General features: G+C 54.5%; 1 protein-coding gene across 3 annotated transcripts in view; it reads left to right on the forward strand.

The window, feature by feature from the left end:
- Positions 1-19,292, forward strand: part of ECE1 (endothelin converting enzyme 1) — a 115,589-nt gene that overhangs the window by 33,984 nt on the left and 62,313 nt on the right. The window contains exons 1-2 of one of the 3 annotated variants that reach the window (XM_047725613.1): positions 18,660-18,703; positions 18,925-19,011. In XM_047725613.1, the coding sequence (XP_047581569.1) occupies positions 18,925-19,011 (87 nt within the window). In that variant the 5' untranslated portion in view covers positions 18,660-18,703. Of the gene's footprint in view, positions 1-18,659; positions 18,704-18,867; positions 19,012-19,292 lie in introns of those variants that run through there. The other 2 variants (XM_047725612.1, XM_047725611.1) reach the window with 2 other exon arrangements.

Consider the following 19,292-nt stretch of genomic DNA (forward strand, 5'->3'; position numbering starts at 1 on the left):
GATTTCTTTCTTTCTTTCTTTTTTTTTTTTTTTTTAGATTTATTTATCTATTTGAGAGAGACAGAGACAGACAGCATGTGCAGGAGGGGCAGAGGGAGAGGGAGAGAAAATCTCAAGCAGACTCTACACTGAGCACAGAGCCCTACTCGGGGCTTGATCCTTGGACGCTGAGACCATGACCTGAGCAGAAACCAAGAGTCAGACGCTCAGCCACCTGCACTACCCAGGCGCGCCCTGCCTCTACTTTCTTGTTTTCTTTTCCTCGTTTGTTGAAAGTGAACTGTCTCCAGGGACCAGAGCTGAGTGCTGGGAGGCCAAGATGATGGGAGCTGTGGCCCTTTAAGACTGCCTGGCCCAGTGGGTGGGACAGCCACGTGTCCAGTGGGATCTGTTGTGGGGGCGGGGTGTGCGGGATGCCATGGAAGCACAGGGGAGGGAAAGCCGCAGAGCCAGGGTGTCAGGGCAATGGCATGGACACAGATTGTGTCTGTCCTCTTCCCTCTCCTGCTACTGCCGGCAGCCCCTCCTTTTGGGGGTAGCTGGGTGCACATTCCAGGACCTTGCCTCTGCCTCTTCACAGGGAGGACACTTGAGCCAGGCCTGGCCCATCAGAGCTGTTACCTAGGAATATATATATTTTCCCCCCAAAGATTTTATTTATTTATTTGAAAAAGAGAGAGAATGTGCAAGAGAGAGAAAGCATGAGCCAGGGAAGGGGTCAGGGGAAAGGGAGAATCAGGGAGCCGGACCGTGGGTTGGGGGGTCAGGGGAAAGGGAGGGCTCCATCACAGGACCCTGAAATCATGACCTGAGCGGAAGGCAAACACTTAACCTACTGAACCACCCAGGCACGCCCCCCTGGCCCAGAATATATTTCAACAGAGGGAGAAAGAAGCGTTCATTTCTCTAGGGCTGGCAGCTACCAGGAGGTTAGCCTGACCCAGGCTAAACTCAGAAGGCGAGAACAAGGGTAACACAAAGGGGAGGAGAGGGAGGGGAGAGAACCCAGTAGCTTCCTCTGAGCTCCTGAATCTCTTCCTGTTCCAGGCCAGGCCCTCCTTCCCCTTCATGCAGTGCAAGTCAGGACATTTGCTTTGTTAGAAACCCAAGCGGGAGATGGGTTTCTGTCACTTACAACCCTAAGGGTCTTAACCCAGCAGGCTACAGAGAGTAGGGTAGCATTTGAACTAGGTGTTGAAGGAGTTTTGGGGACAAACGGCAGTGGCAAGGTTTTTGCCAGGCAAAGCAGGCCGGTGGGAGAGACATGATCATGACCTAGGCCAGGGAAGCAGGTGGTGACATCCACACAGATGATAATGGGCTTTGTGAACCACGGGGCTGAGCTTGGACGCACAGGCTCATCCATCCATGAACCCATCCATTCCACTAACCAGTCCCATGCTAACTGGGTGCCAGGCCCTGGAGTGAACCCGTCACAAAGAACAAATGGCATCGTCATAACCACCCAGCAAGATAGGTACTATGATTTCACCACTTTACAGGTGAGAAAATGGAGGCACAGAGAGGTTGAGTAACTTGCTCAGGGTCACATAGCTGTTAAATAAGAGCCAGGATTTGAACCCAAGCAGCTTGGCTCTAGAGTTTATTTTCTTAACCACAGAGTAGGAGTGACCCCACCCCCCACCCCCACCCCCAACTCCATCCCAGTGTTGTTTCTGTGGAACTCTGTGCCTCGTGCCCCAGTGGGAATGAAACATGCCCATAGCTGAGATGTGGCCCCAGAACCCCGGAGCCCCACTGGGGCCTTAGGGATGGGCAAGGGAGGGCAGGAGGGTCCCGTGGATTCTCTTAGAGGCAGTGGGGTGCCCCCCTGGCCCAGTTCCAGTCCCAGCTAGCCAAGAGCTAGGGCCAGGCTCCTGTCACACACATTGCCGTCCTACAGTTTCTCCAGCTCTGATAACCTCCAGAAACAGTGAATGAAGGGCTCCAGCTGGGTCTGGCTAAGCCCTTGGCAGGAGGTCAGTAATGGAAACAAGCTCTGGCTTCCAGCCCAAGTACTGGAGAGTTTTAAAGCTGCTTCTGACAGGGGAGCCCCTGGGTGGCAGCAGGGGAGCGTTGGTGCAGCCCTGGGGATCCCTGGGGATCGTCTACATCAGCCCATGGCTTCAAAACTTGCTTCAGGCTCCAGCAGCTCCTGTGTGCCAAGGGCTTCTCCCTTCTGGTTAACAGAGGTAGGGAGTATCAATCCTATTTTCAGACGAGGAGGCTGAGGCTAAGTGACTTGTCCAAGGTCTCACAGCCGCATTTCCTAGGTCCTTGACAGGCTCTGAACAGCCTCACTCCTGCCTCTTCAGCCTCGGTCCTGACCTAGGGATTCAGGAACACACACCAGAGCTCAGATCTCCCAGCCCTTCCCACAGGACACCTTTCCTCATCTTTTTTTTTTTTTTTTTAAGATTTTATTTATTTGTCAGAGAGAGAGAGAAAGAGAGAGAGAGATCACAAGTAGGCCAAGAGGCAGGCAGAAGCAGAGGGAGAAGCAGGTTCCCTGCCAAGCAAGGAGCCCGATGTGGGACTCTATCCCAGGACGCTGGGATCATGACCTGAGCCGAAGGCAGCCACTTAACCAACTGAGTCACCCAGGCGTCCCACCTTTCCTCATCTTATCTCCAATTCCCATAAGAAATTTTTCCCCAATGGGGGTGCTTTCCCATTCCTCCAAGGGAGGAGCCCAGCAGTCCCTGGGAATCCTCCATGCGTGGTCTCTGGGGCAGGGGATCAAGAGGATCAAGGCTTCTGATTGTGCTCCTGTGTCTGGCCCTGGCAGGATATGTGAGAAAGGAGGCCAGCCTGTCCTGAGAGTCTCCAGAAATGCTTGTAAAAGTAAAGCACCAAGGAAGGAGCCCCTTCAGGTGGGGGCACAGGAAACACAATTTCGGCTGAGCTTCAAAAGAAAAAGGTTATGCCTCTGTGAGTAGAGCAGGGAGCAAGGTTCTCCAGGTGGAGGAGATAGCATAAGCAAAGGTCCGGGGGTAGAGAAGTAGAAGGTGTGCTTTAGGGAAGGGCGGCAGTTCCCATGTGAGTGGCTGGAGCTGGATTATGGTTCCGTGCATGAGTGGGGCAGGCAGGTTTCTAGAGGTGACCCCTCCTGGACCTTCTGGGGGGAACCAGAAGAGACATGACCCACTGGAGTATTAGGAAAACAGTGAGCCAGGCTCTTTCTCTCTTCTGAGCCAAGAGCTTCCTCCCAGACACATCCTCTGTCCCACGAGGATGCTCAGGTCAGGCTCAGGCTGGTGGGGTGGGGATGGGGGGCCCTCCCCTGTACCTGGCCACCTTCCACAAAGACTAATCTGTCCCTTCCCATTTCCTGTCTGGAACAGCATCCCCTAAGGGAGCACCCCCCTCGGAGCAGGGCTGGGCTAGGCTGGTGAGCCAGAGCTCCCACGGAAGTGGGAGCCCTCGGTTGTTTTCCTCAGGAGGTCTTGAGAACTGGAGTCCCAGGGCTAGTGGGGACAGTGACCAGAATGGCTTCCAGGGTGCATGGAAAGGTCTCCTGGTGCCACTGTGCTCCCAACATCCTCCTGTCCACAGGCATAGTGATGATGTTTGAAGGCTGCCTTTTCTTTTCTTTTCTTTTCTTAAGATTTTATTTATTTATTTATTTGACAGAGATCACAAGTAGGCAGAGAGGCAGGCAAGGGGTGGGGGAAGCAGGCTCCTCGCGGAGCAGAGAGCCTGATGCAGGGCTCGATCCCAGGACCCTGGGATCATGACCTGAGCCGAAGGCAGAGGCCTTAACCCACTGAGCCACCCAGGCGCCCCAAAGGGTGCCTTTTCTTTTTTTTCTTTTCTTTTTTTTTTTTTTTAAAGATTTTATTTATTTATTTGACAGAGAGAAATCACAAGTAAGCAGAGAGGCAGGCAGAGAGAGAGGAGGAAGCAGGCTCCCTGCTGAGCAGAAAGCCCGATGTGGGGCTCGAACCCAGGACCTGGGATCATGACCTGAGCCGAAGGCAGCAGCTTAACCCACTGAGCCACCCAGGCGCCCCCGAAGGGTGCCTTTTCTGATGCACTTACTCTGTGGCATCCGTGGCATGTGGCACTTTCCACAGTGTCTCACAAGCCATTTCTAACTACCTAGCAAGGAAGCCAGTAGGCCCCGAGAGGTGGCGTGATTTGCTCAATGTCAGTTCCCAAATGGCTGAGCTGAATGTGTCCAGCTTCAAAGTCTGCATTCCCACCCGTGACACAGAGACCCTGACTCTGACCCCTCAGACTTGCTATGAAGACAAAAGTGAAATGAGGAGAGTGAGCGCCCCCCCCAGGAGAGAGAAAGTGGGCAGCCAGTATCACCTAGCCCTGGCTGCAGAAATGTGGACGGGGTCCTGAGCAGTGAGTGGTCCAGGAGCTGATGCCCTGGACCTAGAAGGAAGGGGGCGGCCTGGTTGCAGGGAGATGACAGTCCCTCAGCTACCCATGACCATCCTCGGCCCAAGCTCACTCAGTCCTCACTACCCAGCCCTTAGCATTCATGCCAAAGGCATGTGTGGCTTTGGAAGGAGCACTGGACTGAGCCCCCTCTTCTAAGAGTCCCCGTGTGGTTGGAGATGGAGAAGGGTGGGTGCTGGGAAGACAGGGCTGGGCCCTGATCAAGGTGCCCCCTCCACCCCCAGCAGCCCCCATGATGGGCCCCATCCTGGCCTGCCCTGGTGGGGGTCCACACCCTACAAGACAGAGGGGTCTCTCTGGGGATCAAGGTGGCTGCCCAGCCACTGTGACCACAGCAGCGTTGTGTGTGTCTGACGCTGTTTCTCAGCTCAAATTCAGGCGGCCAGGCATGGGGGCCAACGTAGATTTTTCCCTGTGCTCAGCAGCCCTCCCTCCTGAACCTGCACGTTTGGGCCTCGCACTGCCACCCGCTCACAAACAGAACCGCCCCCAGTGGCCCCTCCCACCACTCCTGTGCCTCCCACCTGCTCTACACTAGTTCTCCTGCAGGCCTTTTCTTGGCAGTTGGCACTAGTTACCCCACTACCCCGACCCCATGAGGACACTGCTTTATGTGCCTGGGCTTGAGAGGCAGGGAGAGAGGGCCATGCTCTCATCTCTACTGACCATATCAGGCTAGGAGGGGAGATTCACTGGAGGCCCCACAGCTGGCAAGGACCAGGGTCGGGTTTCAAACCCAGGCCGTACTGTGTGCTGCTTCTCCCTCCATTCATTCATTCAGCTCATGTTTACTGAGCACCTCTTTTGTGGCAGGCACTGCTGTGATCGCAGTGCCTGCCCAGGAGGGTGATCAGAAGGGAGTCTGGGCTTTGCAGCTGATGCCCTTCAGTAGAGCTTGCTGTGATCGGCAGATGTTCTGTATGTGTGCTGTCCATGACCTTGTGTGGCTGTTGAGCACTTGAAATGTGGCTGGTGCAAATGAGCAATTGAATTTTTTTCTTAAGATTTTATTTATTTATTTGACAGAATGAATGAGCACAAGCTCGGGGAACGGCAGGCAGAGGGATAGGGAGAAGCTGGCTTCTCACTGAGCAGGGAGCCGGATGTGGGACTTGATCCCAGGACCCCGGGATCATGACCTGAGCTGAAGGCAGATGCTTAACCGACTGAGCCACCCAGCCATCCAAAGGAATTGAATTTTTAATTTTAATTTAATTTTAGTTAATTTTAATTTCAGTAGCCCTGTGTGGCTAATAGCTACTGTGCTGGTGATTATGGGTCTGTGCAGTTCTTGGAAGATCAATCATGGCCTCAGACCGTTAGGTCTCCATCTCACATGTGAGCAGGAGAACCAGGTCGATTTCCCAGGGGCACCCCAGGCTGCCTTTTTTCCCATATATTAAAGTCACAGTCATTCTTTTCACACCCAAGAAGGAGTTAGTCGCGGTTTTCTTTGAAATATGAGACCCTTCTGACCCATCTTTCAGTTTTGGCTTCTTTTTTTCTTCTCGAGGTGTAAGTGACATCCAGTGAAAGGCACAGGCCGGAAGCAGTTTGATGAGTTTTGACAAACATAGACACGCATGAAAACACAGGGGAATCAAGATACGGGACATTTCCAGAACATTTCCATTCCCCCAGAATGTCCCCTCCGGCCTCTTTCCAGGAAGTCCTAGCCTCAGAGGCAACTCCCCACAGATTCATTTTGCCCTATTTCAACCACCCATAAATCATTTTCCCACTTTGACTAAGACAAGGGGACAAGAAATACTTCTCTTTTTTCTTTGTTACAAAAACCAGAGCACTAGCATGATGACAAGCATGACTAGCATGATGACCCTGGGCTGCAGCGGGAAGGAGCCAAGGAGAAATGGGGGTGGTGGGAGGGCTGTGGGGCCCTGGGGACTTGTGTCCTGTCCCCTGGCAGCCCCTCCTCGGCTCCTGAGAAAAGCTGAAAATGCTGCTCTTCCTGTAGAGTCTCCTAAATGTGGGCATTTCAAAACCGGGTACAGTGCTGCAGGCCAATAACTCACATCTGTGGGCCAGACTTGACCTGTGGGCTGCCAGGTTGTGAGTTCTGCCTTGGGCTATTCAGACTGTTAACAATAATAATAGTATACTTTGTTAAGTGATTCCTTTGAGGTCCTCTTCTAAGTGTTTGATGTTATTAAGTCATCTAATCCTCCTAACAACTTATTAATAAATCCATTTTACAGATGAGTAAGCTCTGCCAGAGAGAGGGATTAGGGGACTTGCCCAAGGTTAGAGTGAAGACTTGGCTGGGCTTTGAACTCTGTTCCGAGACCACGCTTGTGACCTCTGCACGTCCTCCCCTGGGGAGTGAGCACAGCGGGAGAGGCTGCCTGGGTGGGTCACTGCACTTGGGTTGCCACTTCGCCAGCTCCCGGGGGTGCCGCCACCCTGAACAGGCAATGAGAGCGCACCTCAGCCCTGCCCGCCGGCACTGCCCTGGCACGGGCGGTGTGCAAGTTCAGACACCTCGGCTGTCCGTTGGCGGAGTCCTGATTGTAGGAAGTGCTGGGCAAGCAGCCAGGGGTGGGGTCGGGAGGATAGCAGCCTGGCTGATGCCTGATGAAGTTCTTGGGGAGCACTGGGCAAGTGGGGGCAGAAGGAGCAGGAACCTGGCAGGGGGAGAGCCCAGGTCCAGGAGGGAGGCAAGGGAGAAGGGAAGGCTCAGCCACCCGTGGGGGGCCCAAGGCCAGGCCAGGATGCTGCTACCACGGGGGCGGGGGGAGCTGGGGGTTGGAGCTTCCCCGCTGGCACCCCGCGCCCCAGCCTCAGCCCCTCTGCTGCACTTCGTCCAGACAGGTCTATCTCTAAGGGAAGCTTGGGCAGAGGAAGATAAGAATCATCAGGCAAAACAATGCTGCATTTCTATCATCCCGTCCAGCCTTGGGGAAGGGGCCCAGGAGGAAACAGGGCCCGTGAGGGTATAGCCAGAACCCAAACCCGGACTCTTGGCTTACTCTCCAGTGCTCCTTCTACTCCATTTGGCTGTGTCCCTCAGGACCAGATGTTGTGGGGAAAGAGGGTCTGGGGTACCTGGCAAGAACGTGTCCCAGCAGCCTCAGTGGAATGGCAGGGACAGGCCAGACCCTCTCCCCCTCTGGCTGTGCTCTGTGTTACCAAGCCAGGCTGGCAGGAAGTGCTTAACCAGCATTTGCCAGTGTGTTTGTTTTTTTCCAGTTGGATCTTCCCACCCACCTTTGCAACATGTGTTGCTATCATATATCCCTCATCCTACCAGTAAGGACGCCAGGCTCAGAGAGGTAGAGATCATGGCCGAAAGTCATTGGCAGGAGTAAACGAGTGATGTCTGTAGAGTGCTTCACACCATTCTGGTGCTCAGTGAAGGATTATGGGCCATCGGCTGGAGTGGGGAGGAGGTGACAGGATGCTTAAGGAGGACCTCTCGGAGGAGGTGATGTGGGGCTGGGCTTTGGGGAGCCCAGCCTCTCAGGCTGCTGGTTCCCCTAGAGTTAAGATTGTTTCCTGAGTAAGCCCTGATGCTGGTTGGGTCTCCTCACTCGGAGGATGTCACTTCCTACCAGAAGACCCAAATAACAGGGGCTGGTACCCTAGGCCCTCACAAGTCTTCTCGCAGCCTCCACACCAGGGGACCCCTCCAGGCCTGGCTGTACTTGCTGTGTATTGTGAAGGGGCAGCCTGGCCTGGGGGTGGTCACAGCACCTCTCTGAGCCTCGGTTTGCTCATCTGTCAAATGGGGACAGTGTGGCTTACCAGGCAGGGTTGTGGTGAGAACCTGGCAGGGGGATGGGTGCTCGGTGAACAGGCCCCACGGAACCTCCAGGAAACAGTTATCGAATTGAATGGGACTTTTAAAGTTGAAGGACAGACAGATCCCCATCTAGCTTGATCCGTGCTTGAGCACAGAACTGAAAAGTCCCAACTACCTCGCCTGAAGCCCGTGCTTTAGAGGATCAGGAGTCAGTCAGCCCGATTCAACTGCCGTCTGTCTGCACCAGAGGAGGGCCCTACGGAGCAAGCCGGTTAGTGCTGCCCCAGGCCCAGAGCGGCCCACAGCACTGTGTTTGAGGCTCTAGGCCAAGCCCTTTGAGTTGTTGTCTCACGCAGGAGGCAACGGCCCTGCAACTGAGCGCTGGGGACTCAGCCAGCACTTGAACCCATGTCCTCTGGCCCCAGACTCTGTGCTCTTAGGGAGAGAAAGTCATCTACTAGAAATATGCAAAAAACATTAATTTGGGCCAGGCTTTCACAGTCGCAAAGGCTTTCTATGCCTGGGATTCAGTGTTGTCCCAATGTCGCTGGATGAGAATGGTGTCACCCCTTGGTGGCAGACAGGTACCTGAGCTGCTGGGGGCCACATGGGTCCGTGCTCCTCCCCCGGCTCCTCCCCGGCTCCTCAGCCACCTCCTGGGGAGGCCTCTGTCCAGCTTGAATGGCAGCAGCCAGCAGCCCCCCTTCCCTGGACTCCACTATGGGTGTAGCCCAGCCGCCCACCGCCATCCCGCCCCGTGCCCACCCCGTGGGGCAAGCACCATCCCAGCCTCAGGCCCCCAGTCCCAGTATCCACCTCGCTTTAGAGCTATCCGTTGTCAGGAAGCAACGTAAAGGAGTGATTTTCAAACTCCATTCCTTGGAACCCTTGAGGAAGCCAGGTTGGGGTCAGGATATGGGGTCACTGAGTGCCTAAGGGGCAGCCCCACTTACGTCTCTTTTGTATTTTGGGTTGCCGTGGTAACTTTGTAATATGAAGGGCTCTATAGAATTAAGAATATACGGGCTTTGTGAACCACCGTTTGACTCCAGCAACAAACTACCTCCCCATTTTACAGATGGAAAAACTGCCTTCGAAGCCCAAGCTTTCCCTGGAAATGATAATAACATTCAGGCAGTGTTCTAAGTTTTTTAATGTGTTTGATCCTCGCACCCCTGTGAGGGCCGCACCATTGTCTGCACCGTACCAAGGGCGCTGAGGCTCAGATGGAAGGGTTTGCTCCAAGGTTGGAATCCCGGGAGCCCAGCTCCCCAGTCCATGCTTTCAGCCACTCCCGGCCAGACAGGCACACCTTCTGTTTGTGTGCTGGGGAGGGGAAGGCACTTGCTGAAGCCCAGCGGAAGGCAACATGGGACCTGGGGCTAAAATGTAGATCTCCTGCCTCCCAGCCCAAGGCCAAGCCTTCTGTCCATGACATCACCGGGCCAGATGGGGAGATGAGCAGCTGTGTGTGAACCCCGGCTCTTTCTTCACTGGCTGTGTGACCTTGGACAAGTGAATGGACCTCTCTGAATCTGTCTCCTCACTTTAGAAAAAGGAGAACAGGGCCCACATCACAGAGTCCTCATGAAAGTCGAACAGGGTCAGCCACGTAAGTTGGTGGGCATGGGGTCTGGTGCAAACTGTGAGGGCCCCAGCTACCTCAGTTCATGGATCCAAGGAGTCCCCAAAGCTTCCTGCCTCACCTGCTTCCTCCTCCCTCTTCCTGGCCCTTACTACCCCACCTATATAACACAAATACTAATTACAACCATTTACATGAGGTGCTTCCTGGCTGAGCCTAATTATGGGGTAGTTCAGGCATGACCATCTTAAATATCAAGAGAGAGAGATTAACTTTGTCCTAAGTTTTATGTGATTAGATCAGCAAATTGTTAAGGCACACGTGGTGTCCTCAGCTTGGGCCTTACACAGACCAGTCATCCTGCATGGGGTGGGGGCCAGCTGCACGCTTCTGGTCTGTTTTGAACTTGGTTCTTGGAGAAGACCAGAGCAAGTTGGCCTTTTAATCCAGCCAGGAAGGGATGCCTGAAGTGGGAAGGATGGACCCGTCTGGGGCTGCCATCTCGTTTGTTGTCATGGCAAAACCACAGGCTTTGGGCATTGGCACACCTGGGCTGCCGTCTGGGCTTTGTTATTCACCAGGTGTGTGACTCTGGGCATGTTGCTAACCCTCCCGGTGTTACAGTTGTTCTGTACTATGCAGCTGCGAAGAGGCAAGGAGGTACTGTGGTGCCAACAAGGGCCGGGCCCCGCACCTGGCATGTTCTAGGTCCCATCTTCTGTTGTTCCCAGTAGGATGGGATTCCGCGTTTTCTGAACCCACCGCCACTCACACTAACGCTTTCTGAGTGCAGCTTCTCTGCAAGCACCGGACTGAGGACTTGATGTGTCTTATTTTATTTGATCGTATAAAGACCCTATGGAGTAGGTACCATTATCCTCTCCACTTGATAGACAAGAAAAGCAAAGCCCATACCGGAGGTGGGGTGACTTTGTCAGGGTCACACGGCTGCACTTGCCTGCGGTCACTCTGTTGGGATGAGATGCTAGAAGGTCGTGCAGGGTGCTGCAGGGGAGGAAAGGTCACAGTGAAGTCCGAGAAGGCTTCCTGGAGGAAGAAGCATCTGAGCTGATGAGTTAGCCAGGGGAAGAGGGCAGTGGATTCGCAGGGGCCCGGCAATAGGGAGCACGCTGTGGCTAGCGGACTAAACCCTATGTATTTGACGGAGGTTCGAGCATGTGAGGGAGGACTGGTGAGTCAAGCTCAAGGGGAGCCGGGAGCCAGACCCCAGCAGGGAGGACAGGTTGGAAGCCGCGCCAAGGCTCCTGCTTTTTTCTGCCAGTTCCAGGGAGCCGGTGTGTGAAGGAGGAGAGTGACTGGACCCTATCAGTTAGTTTAGAAAGTTCTGCTTAGAGCCAGCTGGGAGGTGAGGGACTGGGGTTGGGGGTGGAGAGTGATAATGGGAGATCAAGGGGGTCAGGGGGCCAACAAGGAAGGCTTCCAGGGGGAGGAGGGGCAGAGCCTAGGACACGCCCCCTCCCCCAGAGGGGCAGAGGTAACAGACAGAGGCTATCACACGGGAGTGGGGGAGGTGGAGAGAGGTGTGCTCAGCAGTGTAATGTGTGGCCCGGGTCAGGGAGTAGGGAGGAGGTTGCTGGCCAGGTTTGGGGCTTGGGCGTGGGCTGGCTGCCTCAGCAGCACTGAGGGTGTTGGTTCGCAGCACTAGGTAAGGCTCTCAATGCCTCCCAGGGCCCCCAGGCAGGTGAGTCAGCAGCAGGCCAAGTAGGGGAGCGTTTGCCAGCTCCCTGCATGTGTGGGCATGTCTCATCTGCCAGCACGTTCAGGGAGCTCGGCCTGGGACTCTCTGGTCCAGACCAGGGTGATCGACTCATGGACTGGCAAGGCCACCTTCTCTGAGGAGGCCGCGAGCAGCCTTGGTCTCCCATGTACGCTCTGTGCCCTTGGCCTTCTCTCTGCCTCTGAGTCTCATCTTTAGGCATCCCTTGCCCCCAACTCCTGTCTGCCTCCCCACTTTCCATGTTCGGCCTCCAGCTCCACCTGACCCCCTTGGTGGCACAAAGTGGAGTCTCCCTCCCCGCCCCCACCCACTTCTGTGGTCCCACGGCACAAACCAACCCCAGGTAGCCTGTAGTCTCCACAGGAGGTTGGCCTAGGGAGCCAGGCCTCAGGGAGGCGGCCCAAGAACAGAGGGTCAGGAAGATCTGGGTTCGAATTCTAGTTCCGCCACCAACTGGCAAGCTGCTTCCTTTCTCCGGCCTTGGTCTGTGCATCTATAAAATGGGGGTCCCAGGCTTATTCCACAGGGTGCTCATGAGACACAGTAAGATCAAGGTGTAGAGACGCCCGGGCAGCTCCGTCGGTTAAGCGTCTGTGCTCAGCTCAGGTCATGATCCCAGGATCCTGGGATCCCCGCTCAACAGGGAGCCTACTTCTCCCTCTGCCCCTCCAACCCACTCGTGCACAGCTCTCTCTCTTACTCACTTTCTCTCAAATAAATAAGTAAATTCTTTTTTTTTTTAAATTGGCATAATAGAGCCTTGAGAACTGGACAGTGCTGGGCTTGTGTGCATGTTGACGACACTGGATGATACTGGTTTGGGTTTGGGGACAGCGGTTGTGGTTTCTAGAAAAGCAAACATTTTATTGTAGAACTGCTGAGATTTATAGCATCGTTGAGAAGATGGTCCAGAGAGTTCCCTTACACCACATACCCAGCTTCCCCTGTTATTAACGTCTTCTGTGGGATATTGGTCACAATGAACGAGCTGATATGGATACATTATTACTAACTGCAGTCTATACTTAATTCAGATTTCTTTCACTTTAACCTAATGTCCTTTTTCTGTTCTGGGATCCCCTCTGGGACACCCCATTACGTTTAGAGTCCGGTCTCCTTAACTCCTCTTGGCTGTGACAGTTTCTCAGACTTGCCTTGTTTGATGACCTTGACAGCTTTGAGGAGTACTGTCAGGTATTCTGTAGAGTGCTTCTTCCTTGGGATTTGTCTGCTGTTTTCCTCCTTATTAGACTGGGGGAATGTGTGTTGGGAAGGAAGACCACAGAGGTAAAGTGCCACTTCTGTCACCTATCAAGAGCACGGCTGGGGCGCCTGGGTGGCTCAGTGGGTTAGGCCTCTGCCTTCGGCTCGGGTCATGATCTCAGGGTCCTGGGATCGAGGCCCGCATTGGGCTCTCTGCTCACCGGGGAGCCTACTTTCTCCTCTCTCTCTCTATGCCTGCCTCTCTGCCTACTTGTGATCTCTCTCTCTCTGTTTCAAATAAATAAATAAAATCTTAAAAAAAAAAAAAAAAAAAAAAGAGCACAGCTGATCTCCGTCTCCGCAGGAGATCACTGTTGATGTTGACTTTGGTCAGCAGGGAGTCTGTTATTTTTGTCCTGAGCACAGTGGCCCGGCTCCAGTCAGGCCAGCATTGGCTGAATGAAGGCCAAGCTCAGCTATGTGGGCGAGGGTAGGGGCGCCTGGGTGGCTCAGTCAGTTAGGTGTCTGACTCTTGATCTCAGCTCAGGTCTCCATCTCAGGGTCATGAGTTCAAGTCCCACATTGGGCCCCATCCTGGGTGTGGAACACACATAAATAAAAAAATTTATAGGGGCGCCTGGGTGGCTCAGTGGGTTAAGCCTCTGCCTTCGGCTCAGGTCTTGATCCCAGGGTCCCGGGATCGAGCCCTGCATCGGCCTCTTTGCTCAGCAGGGAGCCTGCTTCCCTTCCTCTCTCTCTGCCTGCCTCTCAGCCTACTTGTGATCTCTCTCTGTCAAATAAATAAATAAAATTTAAAAAAAATTTATAAAAGAAAAAATATGTGGATGATGGGAAAATCCCAAGTAAATGAGAAAGATGGTGGAGAACATAAAGAAAAGCAGATATGAAGTGGGTTCACTTGGGGCTGGGGTGCAGTGCTGTATACCAGGCTGTCCACAACAACCCTTTCTCCACATGAGGAAAATGAGGTCCCAGAGGGGAAGTGACGTGGGCCCAGGATCCTGGGGTTGGGCCCAGGTCTACCTTGACTGCCTGACCCCCACTGCTGAATAAGCACCTTGACACTGCATTCCCCGGGAAGGGGTTAAGGGAAGGGGAGCAGTCTTTGCTACAGGTTGCTTCTTCTTCTTCTTCTTCTTTTTTTTTTTTTTTTAAGATTTTGTTTATTTATTTGACAGAGAGATCACACGTAGGCAGAGAGGCAGGCAGAGGTTGCGGGGGGGGGGGGGGGGAGCAGGCTCCCTGCTGAGCAGAGATCCTGACTCGGGGCTCAATCCCAGGACCCTGAGATCATGACCTGAGCCGAAGGCAGAGGCTTTAACCCACTGAGCCACCCAGGTGCCCGCTACAGGTTGCTTCTAATTTACTTTATTCTGCAAAGGATTCGTGATGGGTTATGACCAAAACTCATTCAGTAAGATAATATGCAATTGAAATGGAAAATCAGAATCAGGTAAAACAGACTGAAAAATGTGGACAAGGAAAAGGTTGAACATAAAGACCAGGGAAGTGCCCGTAAATGAGTGTCGGATTTGACTGTCAGTTTCCTGGCAGCCAAGGGAAAAAGGGATCTGAGCCAATTCCTAGGATTCCTAGTATCAAAATAGGAACATTGTGGTAAATTTAAAAATAAATTAATCAAATGGAAATTTCCTTCTAAAATACTGAGCAATGCAATAGATGACATAATAGTAATAATAAATGTCATGTAGTCTCATCTTCAGGAGTGACACCCATATTTTCACTAGCTTCTTGTCCCTTGCCTGAAATTGTTCTATTTGAGTTTACATGACTGTCATCAAGCAACTAAACTCTACTCTTTCTTCTTTGTTGAAGTCACAGATGCTAATGCCCTTGTGAAAACCTGGGATACTAGTTATCTAGTTATCTATAGTTAACTAGTTATCTAGTTAGTGAACTAGTTATCTATATACCAGGTTGTGTGCTGGGTGCCAGGGCTGGAAAGTAGTAAGAGGATTGTTGCCCACCCCCCAGGCCCTCTCCATCTCGGGTGTGGAGATGCCCAGATAAGGCCTGCAGGTAATGCAGGTGCCACTTGGGGGAGGGGGGGAACCTTGGGGAAGGAAGTGGGGAGGGCTTCATGGAGGAGGAGATAGACCAGAGATGGAGAGCAGTGGAGGGGAGGGGGCCCAGTCTTGGGAGATGGGTATCAGCTGCTGGTCCCTCGGGGGCAGGGACCAAGTCCTCCTCTGAGCTGCCCCCTCACCTTGCAGCACAGGCCTGACGTATGTCAAGGACTCTTGGACTCCCGTTGGGGGTCGACCCCTGAGGGGCTGGCTCAGAGCTGGGGTGATGACCACACACCCGAGGGGTATATGGAGGATGGACCCGGAGAGGGAGGAGTTTGGGGTTCTTTAGGCCGTAGGGATCGACGGAAGCTGTTTGAGTTGCAGCGTATAAGTAATGATGGAAGGAAAAAGGATACCTCGTGAGCACCTGCCGTGTGCCCCGCACTGCTCTAAGCACTTCGTCTGTATTAACTCCCTGAAGGATGACAACAGTCCTGCAACGAGGGGTACAGTGATTATCATCCCCATTCTCCAGATGGAACAGCTGAGGCATAGAAAGGTTGTCATTTGCACAAGGTCACACAGCTGGGAAGTGGCCCCCAGGCATCTAAACTGAGGCTCGGATCTAGAACTTCTACCCAGTCTGTCATTGTACCTGTTGAATAACTACTGGACTAACACATGATGTGAGTGTGTGTGAGATGACCTTTAAGGACTTCATGGATCCCAGCCAATCACGAGCCCCCAAGGCAGGAGCTTGTGGAGCAAAGGCTCAGAAAGAATGTGGAAACAGCGTGGAGGGTGTGGCCAGGGTGTCGCAGGCCTGTGAATTTCACTGCTACTGCTCTTCCTGCTTCTGACAGCTCCAAGGTTCCTTGAAGATCCCCCGCCTTGGGCAAACCAACAGCGAGAACCCTCTGAGTGACTAATGCAGTCACAGCAAATGGGATCCCGCCGGACTGTCACCCGGCCAGAGGCCTTTGGTGTCAGAAGCATGTGAGCGTTTCTAGTATTTCTTATTTCTGTTCACCCCAGGCCTTTGATTTCCACAGGGTGGGGTTTCCAGAGCAGGGCACCGTCACACCCGCCTCTGGCTCCCACCACCTTTTCTCTGCAGCTGGAGGTCTGGGGCAGGGGGTTGGGGGGGGGATGAGCTATGGCTCCCACTCCTCCGTCTTTGGTCTCCGCCTTCTCATGAGCATCAGGCGCAGAGGGGCAGGGGGAGGAACGGGAGGACAGGGGCAGACTCACCACAAAGCAGCTGTGTTCTCCTTTCCCCAAAGCTCGCGGGGTCAGGTGTGACCCCCGCACTGCAAACAAGACGATTAGAACGAGCGTGGGCCACCCAGCCAGCTCAGTGACTGGACTCCGTGAGGGCCCCACCTGAAGGCACAGCTCCCCCTTTCACAAAGAGCACAGGACTGAGAGTGCGGGACCCAGGTTCAAGGCCACTTCCTAGCGTGGCTGAGGTTCTTGGAGGCAGCATGAGGCTAGGCAGGCACGCATTCACATCCTGGGCCTCTCACTCTCCAGCCAGGTGACCTGGGCCGCAAGGGAGGAGGGGGGTCGAGTTGTACCTCCTCCCTCATCCTCAGTCTTCTCACTGGGAGCCTCGCAGAACATCTTGGGGTCAGGACCGCTACATTTTGTCAGATAACACATCCAGACAGGCTGCAGTGGGACGGACGGCACCGGTGGCCTGGCCTTGGCCCCCAGGATGGGCTTCTAGCCTCCCTCCCTTGCCTCCTGCCTTTGCTCCAACAGCTGAGGAGGCTCCAGCTGCAGATTTGGCCCCGGGGAGACAGGGCCTGAGGAACCCTGGCCCCAGCCTTCAGGATCCTCCCATTTAGAGTGCCGTGTGCTTGAACAGAAGGAAGCATGAGGTGGGGCCCTGGGTGGGGGGGGACACTGGGCAGGGGACCAGAAGCCACCTTTTCTGGAGGGTGGTGAGGAGAGCTTCCTCGAAGAAATGATCTCTGAAATGAGATAGAAGGAGTCAGAGCCACTGCCTCTGTACCCAGGCAAATTACCTGCCTGACCCTCAGTTTCAGGGTCTGTAAAAGGGGCCAATAATACTTACTCAGAGGGAAGAGCAAGAGGCTTAAAAGGATGATAGATGTGGAAGAACTGACAAATGCCTCATACCCCTAAGTGTCTCTGAAACAGTAGCTGCTGTGCTGGGCTTGGAAGGTGTGTGGTGAACTGAACTTCTTTTTCAAGGGTCTTTCCCTTGGGCGGTTGACACCTGTTACTTAGTGTAAACAAGTGTCCTGGCTTCAGAAAAAGTCCAGCTGTATCTCAGCGTGAGGTGAAGCAGCCCTGGAGTCCTTTCCACCTGTAAAGTGCTTTCCTCCATCCACTGGGAGTGGGGCAGAAGACTCCAGAATTAAAATTCTTCCCAAGTACCCACCTCCCCCAGGCCTGTGCCAGTTCGATAGTTTCCTTTGTCCTTGGACATTGCAAAATTCGATTGTCAAGGACAACGGCTCTGCCCCAGAGTAATTTTTCACTTCCCCTCCTCTTGTTCCACCATCAATTGGAACTGTCTATTAAGCGCCTATTGTATGCGAGGTGATGGAGATTCTCTGTGCCAAAGAAGGTCCCAGCCCTGGGTGGGAGGGGAGGGATCAATGTAAACTAAAATAACAACAGACTGCAGTAAAGACCATAAAGGGAGAAAAATGGGGTGTGTAACAGAGTATTTGAGGGACTACTTAGAGTGGTCAGGACACTGGAGGAGGTGGCGATTTAAGCTAAGGTCTGAAGCGGAAGTGGCCATGGGAGGAGGAGAGATGAGGAAAGAATGTTCCAGATAGAGGGGAAAGCAGCTGTAAAGATCTGGAGGGAGGGGAGAAACTTGAGAATCTGAGGAACTGAGTGAAGGCCGAAGAAGTTGGGGCCTGAGTGAGTGAGGTGGGGGCAGCATGAGATGAGGGTAGGCGGGGGCCGTGGGCAGACTAGCAAAGGGACTGTCTTTGGAGAGTGTCAAGCAAGGGAATAGCAAGTTCAGAATTTCCTTTTAAAGGTTCGCTCTGGGTGCTGAGAGGGCCAGAGCAGAAGCAGGAGGCTGCCGGGAGCTGTCGCTGTGACCCCAGGCAGTCACCCCACCCCTCTGAGCCAGTTCCTGCGCACACGTGTGTGGCCATGGGAACCGAATATGGGAATTGACTTGCTCTAGGGGAAGCTGAAAAATGTATAAATGCAGGGGATTCCAGGTCCCACTGGAAGTGGCGGGTCCTTTGGGAAACTTCTGGGTTAGACCTCTCTGAGTACCTAGGGTCCTGACCTGAGCACCCCACATCTGAGGGAGCCTGCTTTTCCAGCCCAGCTCACCCCGGCTGGGGAGGCAGCACCTGCTTGCGACTCTTGCCTCCTGAGACTGAAGGTGGAGGGATGGGTCACCTTCCTGGTTTTTTGACTAGCCCTAAGCCTCTGGAATTTTCATTAATTGTCTGGCTTAAAATCCCTGAGCTAGAGGAAGGGGGAAATGAGAGGGGAGACACCTGCCTTTTCTCTTCCACCTTCCGCTTCCCAGTCTTTCTAGCTCTGATGGGGAGACTTACTTGAGGCACCTAAGGGGCCCTGGGAGGTGGAACCCCTCTCTTGACAGTTGTGGTCCAAATTAGGGGCATCTTCCTAGTCCTCCACTCCTGCTATCTGGCAACCCCCGTCCTGAAGGGTGACTTGGGGCTTCCCAGGAGGAGGGGCTGCTGCGAGACCCCTTCCCGCCGGCAGTGGCTGGCTGTGGGGAGCCTCCACCTACCCCAGGTTTCCCCCTGGGGCCATGAAGGGAACCGGCAACTGCGCGCCGGTCAGGCCCCGCCCGCGAAGGTGGCGCGTTCTCCAGCCCGCCCGGCCAGTCTGTCGCGCGGCGGCCGCGGTGACATTGGGGACCAGGCATTGCCCGGGCGCAGCATGAGGAGCTGGTGGCCGCTGCACTGTGGGCGCCGGGGGTGAGGCGTCGTGTTGCATAAGCGGGGGCGGGGAGGGGAGGGGAGGGGGCAGGAGAGGCGGGATCCCTCTCCCCCCCCCCCCACGGGCCGGTCCGTGGGCCGGTCTCGGTGTCCCGGGCGGGGCGGGGCGCGCGGCGGCGCCGGGCCGCTTCCCCATTCTCCCCATTCGCCTGAGAGCCATGGAGGCGCTGAGGGAGTCCGTGCTCCACTTGGCTTTGCAGATGTCGACCTACAAGCGGGCCACGCTGGACGAGGAGGACCTGGTGGACTCGCTGTCCGAGGGTGAAGTGTACCCAAACGGCCTGCAGGTAGGAACCCTGCCGGCTGCGAGCCCCCAGGCAGCCGGGCATGCGCACTGCTGCCTCCCCGCCCCCACCCTGCCAGCCCGAGAGGGGGCCTTGCCAGCCTGGCAGCTCAGGGCAGCTCTGGGCTCCGTGGGGGAAGATGCCTTTCCCGGGCAGAAGTGCCTCCAAGGCACTGGGCTCCCTATCCCCAGGGCTCCTCCCCAGCTCTGGCTGTCCCCCAGTCCTCCTGCCACCTGCCAATGGCACTACAGCCCCTTGGCAGAATTGAAGCACCCTAAGGAACT

This window comes from Lutra lutra, chromosome 4 (genome assembly GCF_902655055.1).
Source record: "Lutra lutra chromosome 4, mLutLut1.2, whole genome shotgun sequence".
NCBI lineage: Eukaryota > Metazoa > Chordata > Mammalia > Carnivora > Mustelidae > Lutra > Lutra lutra.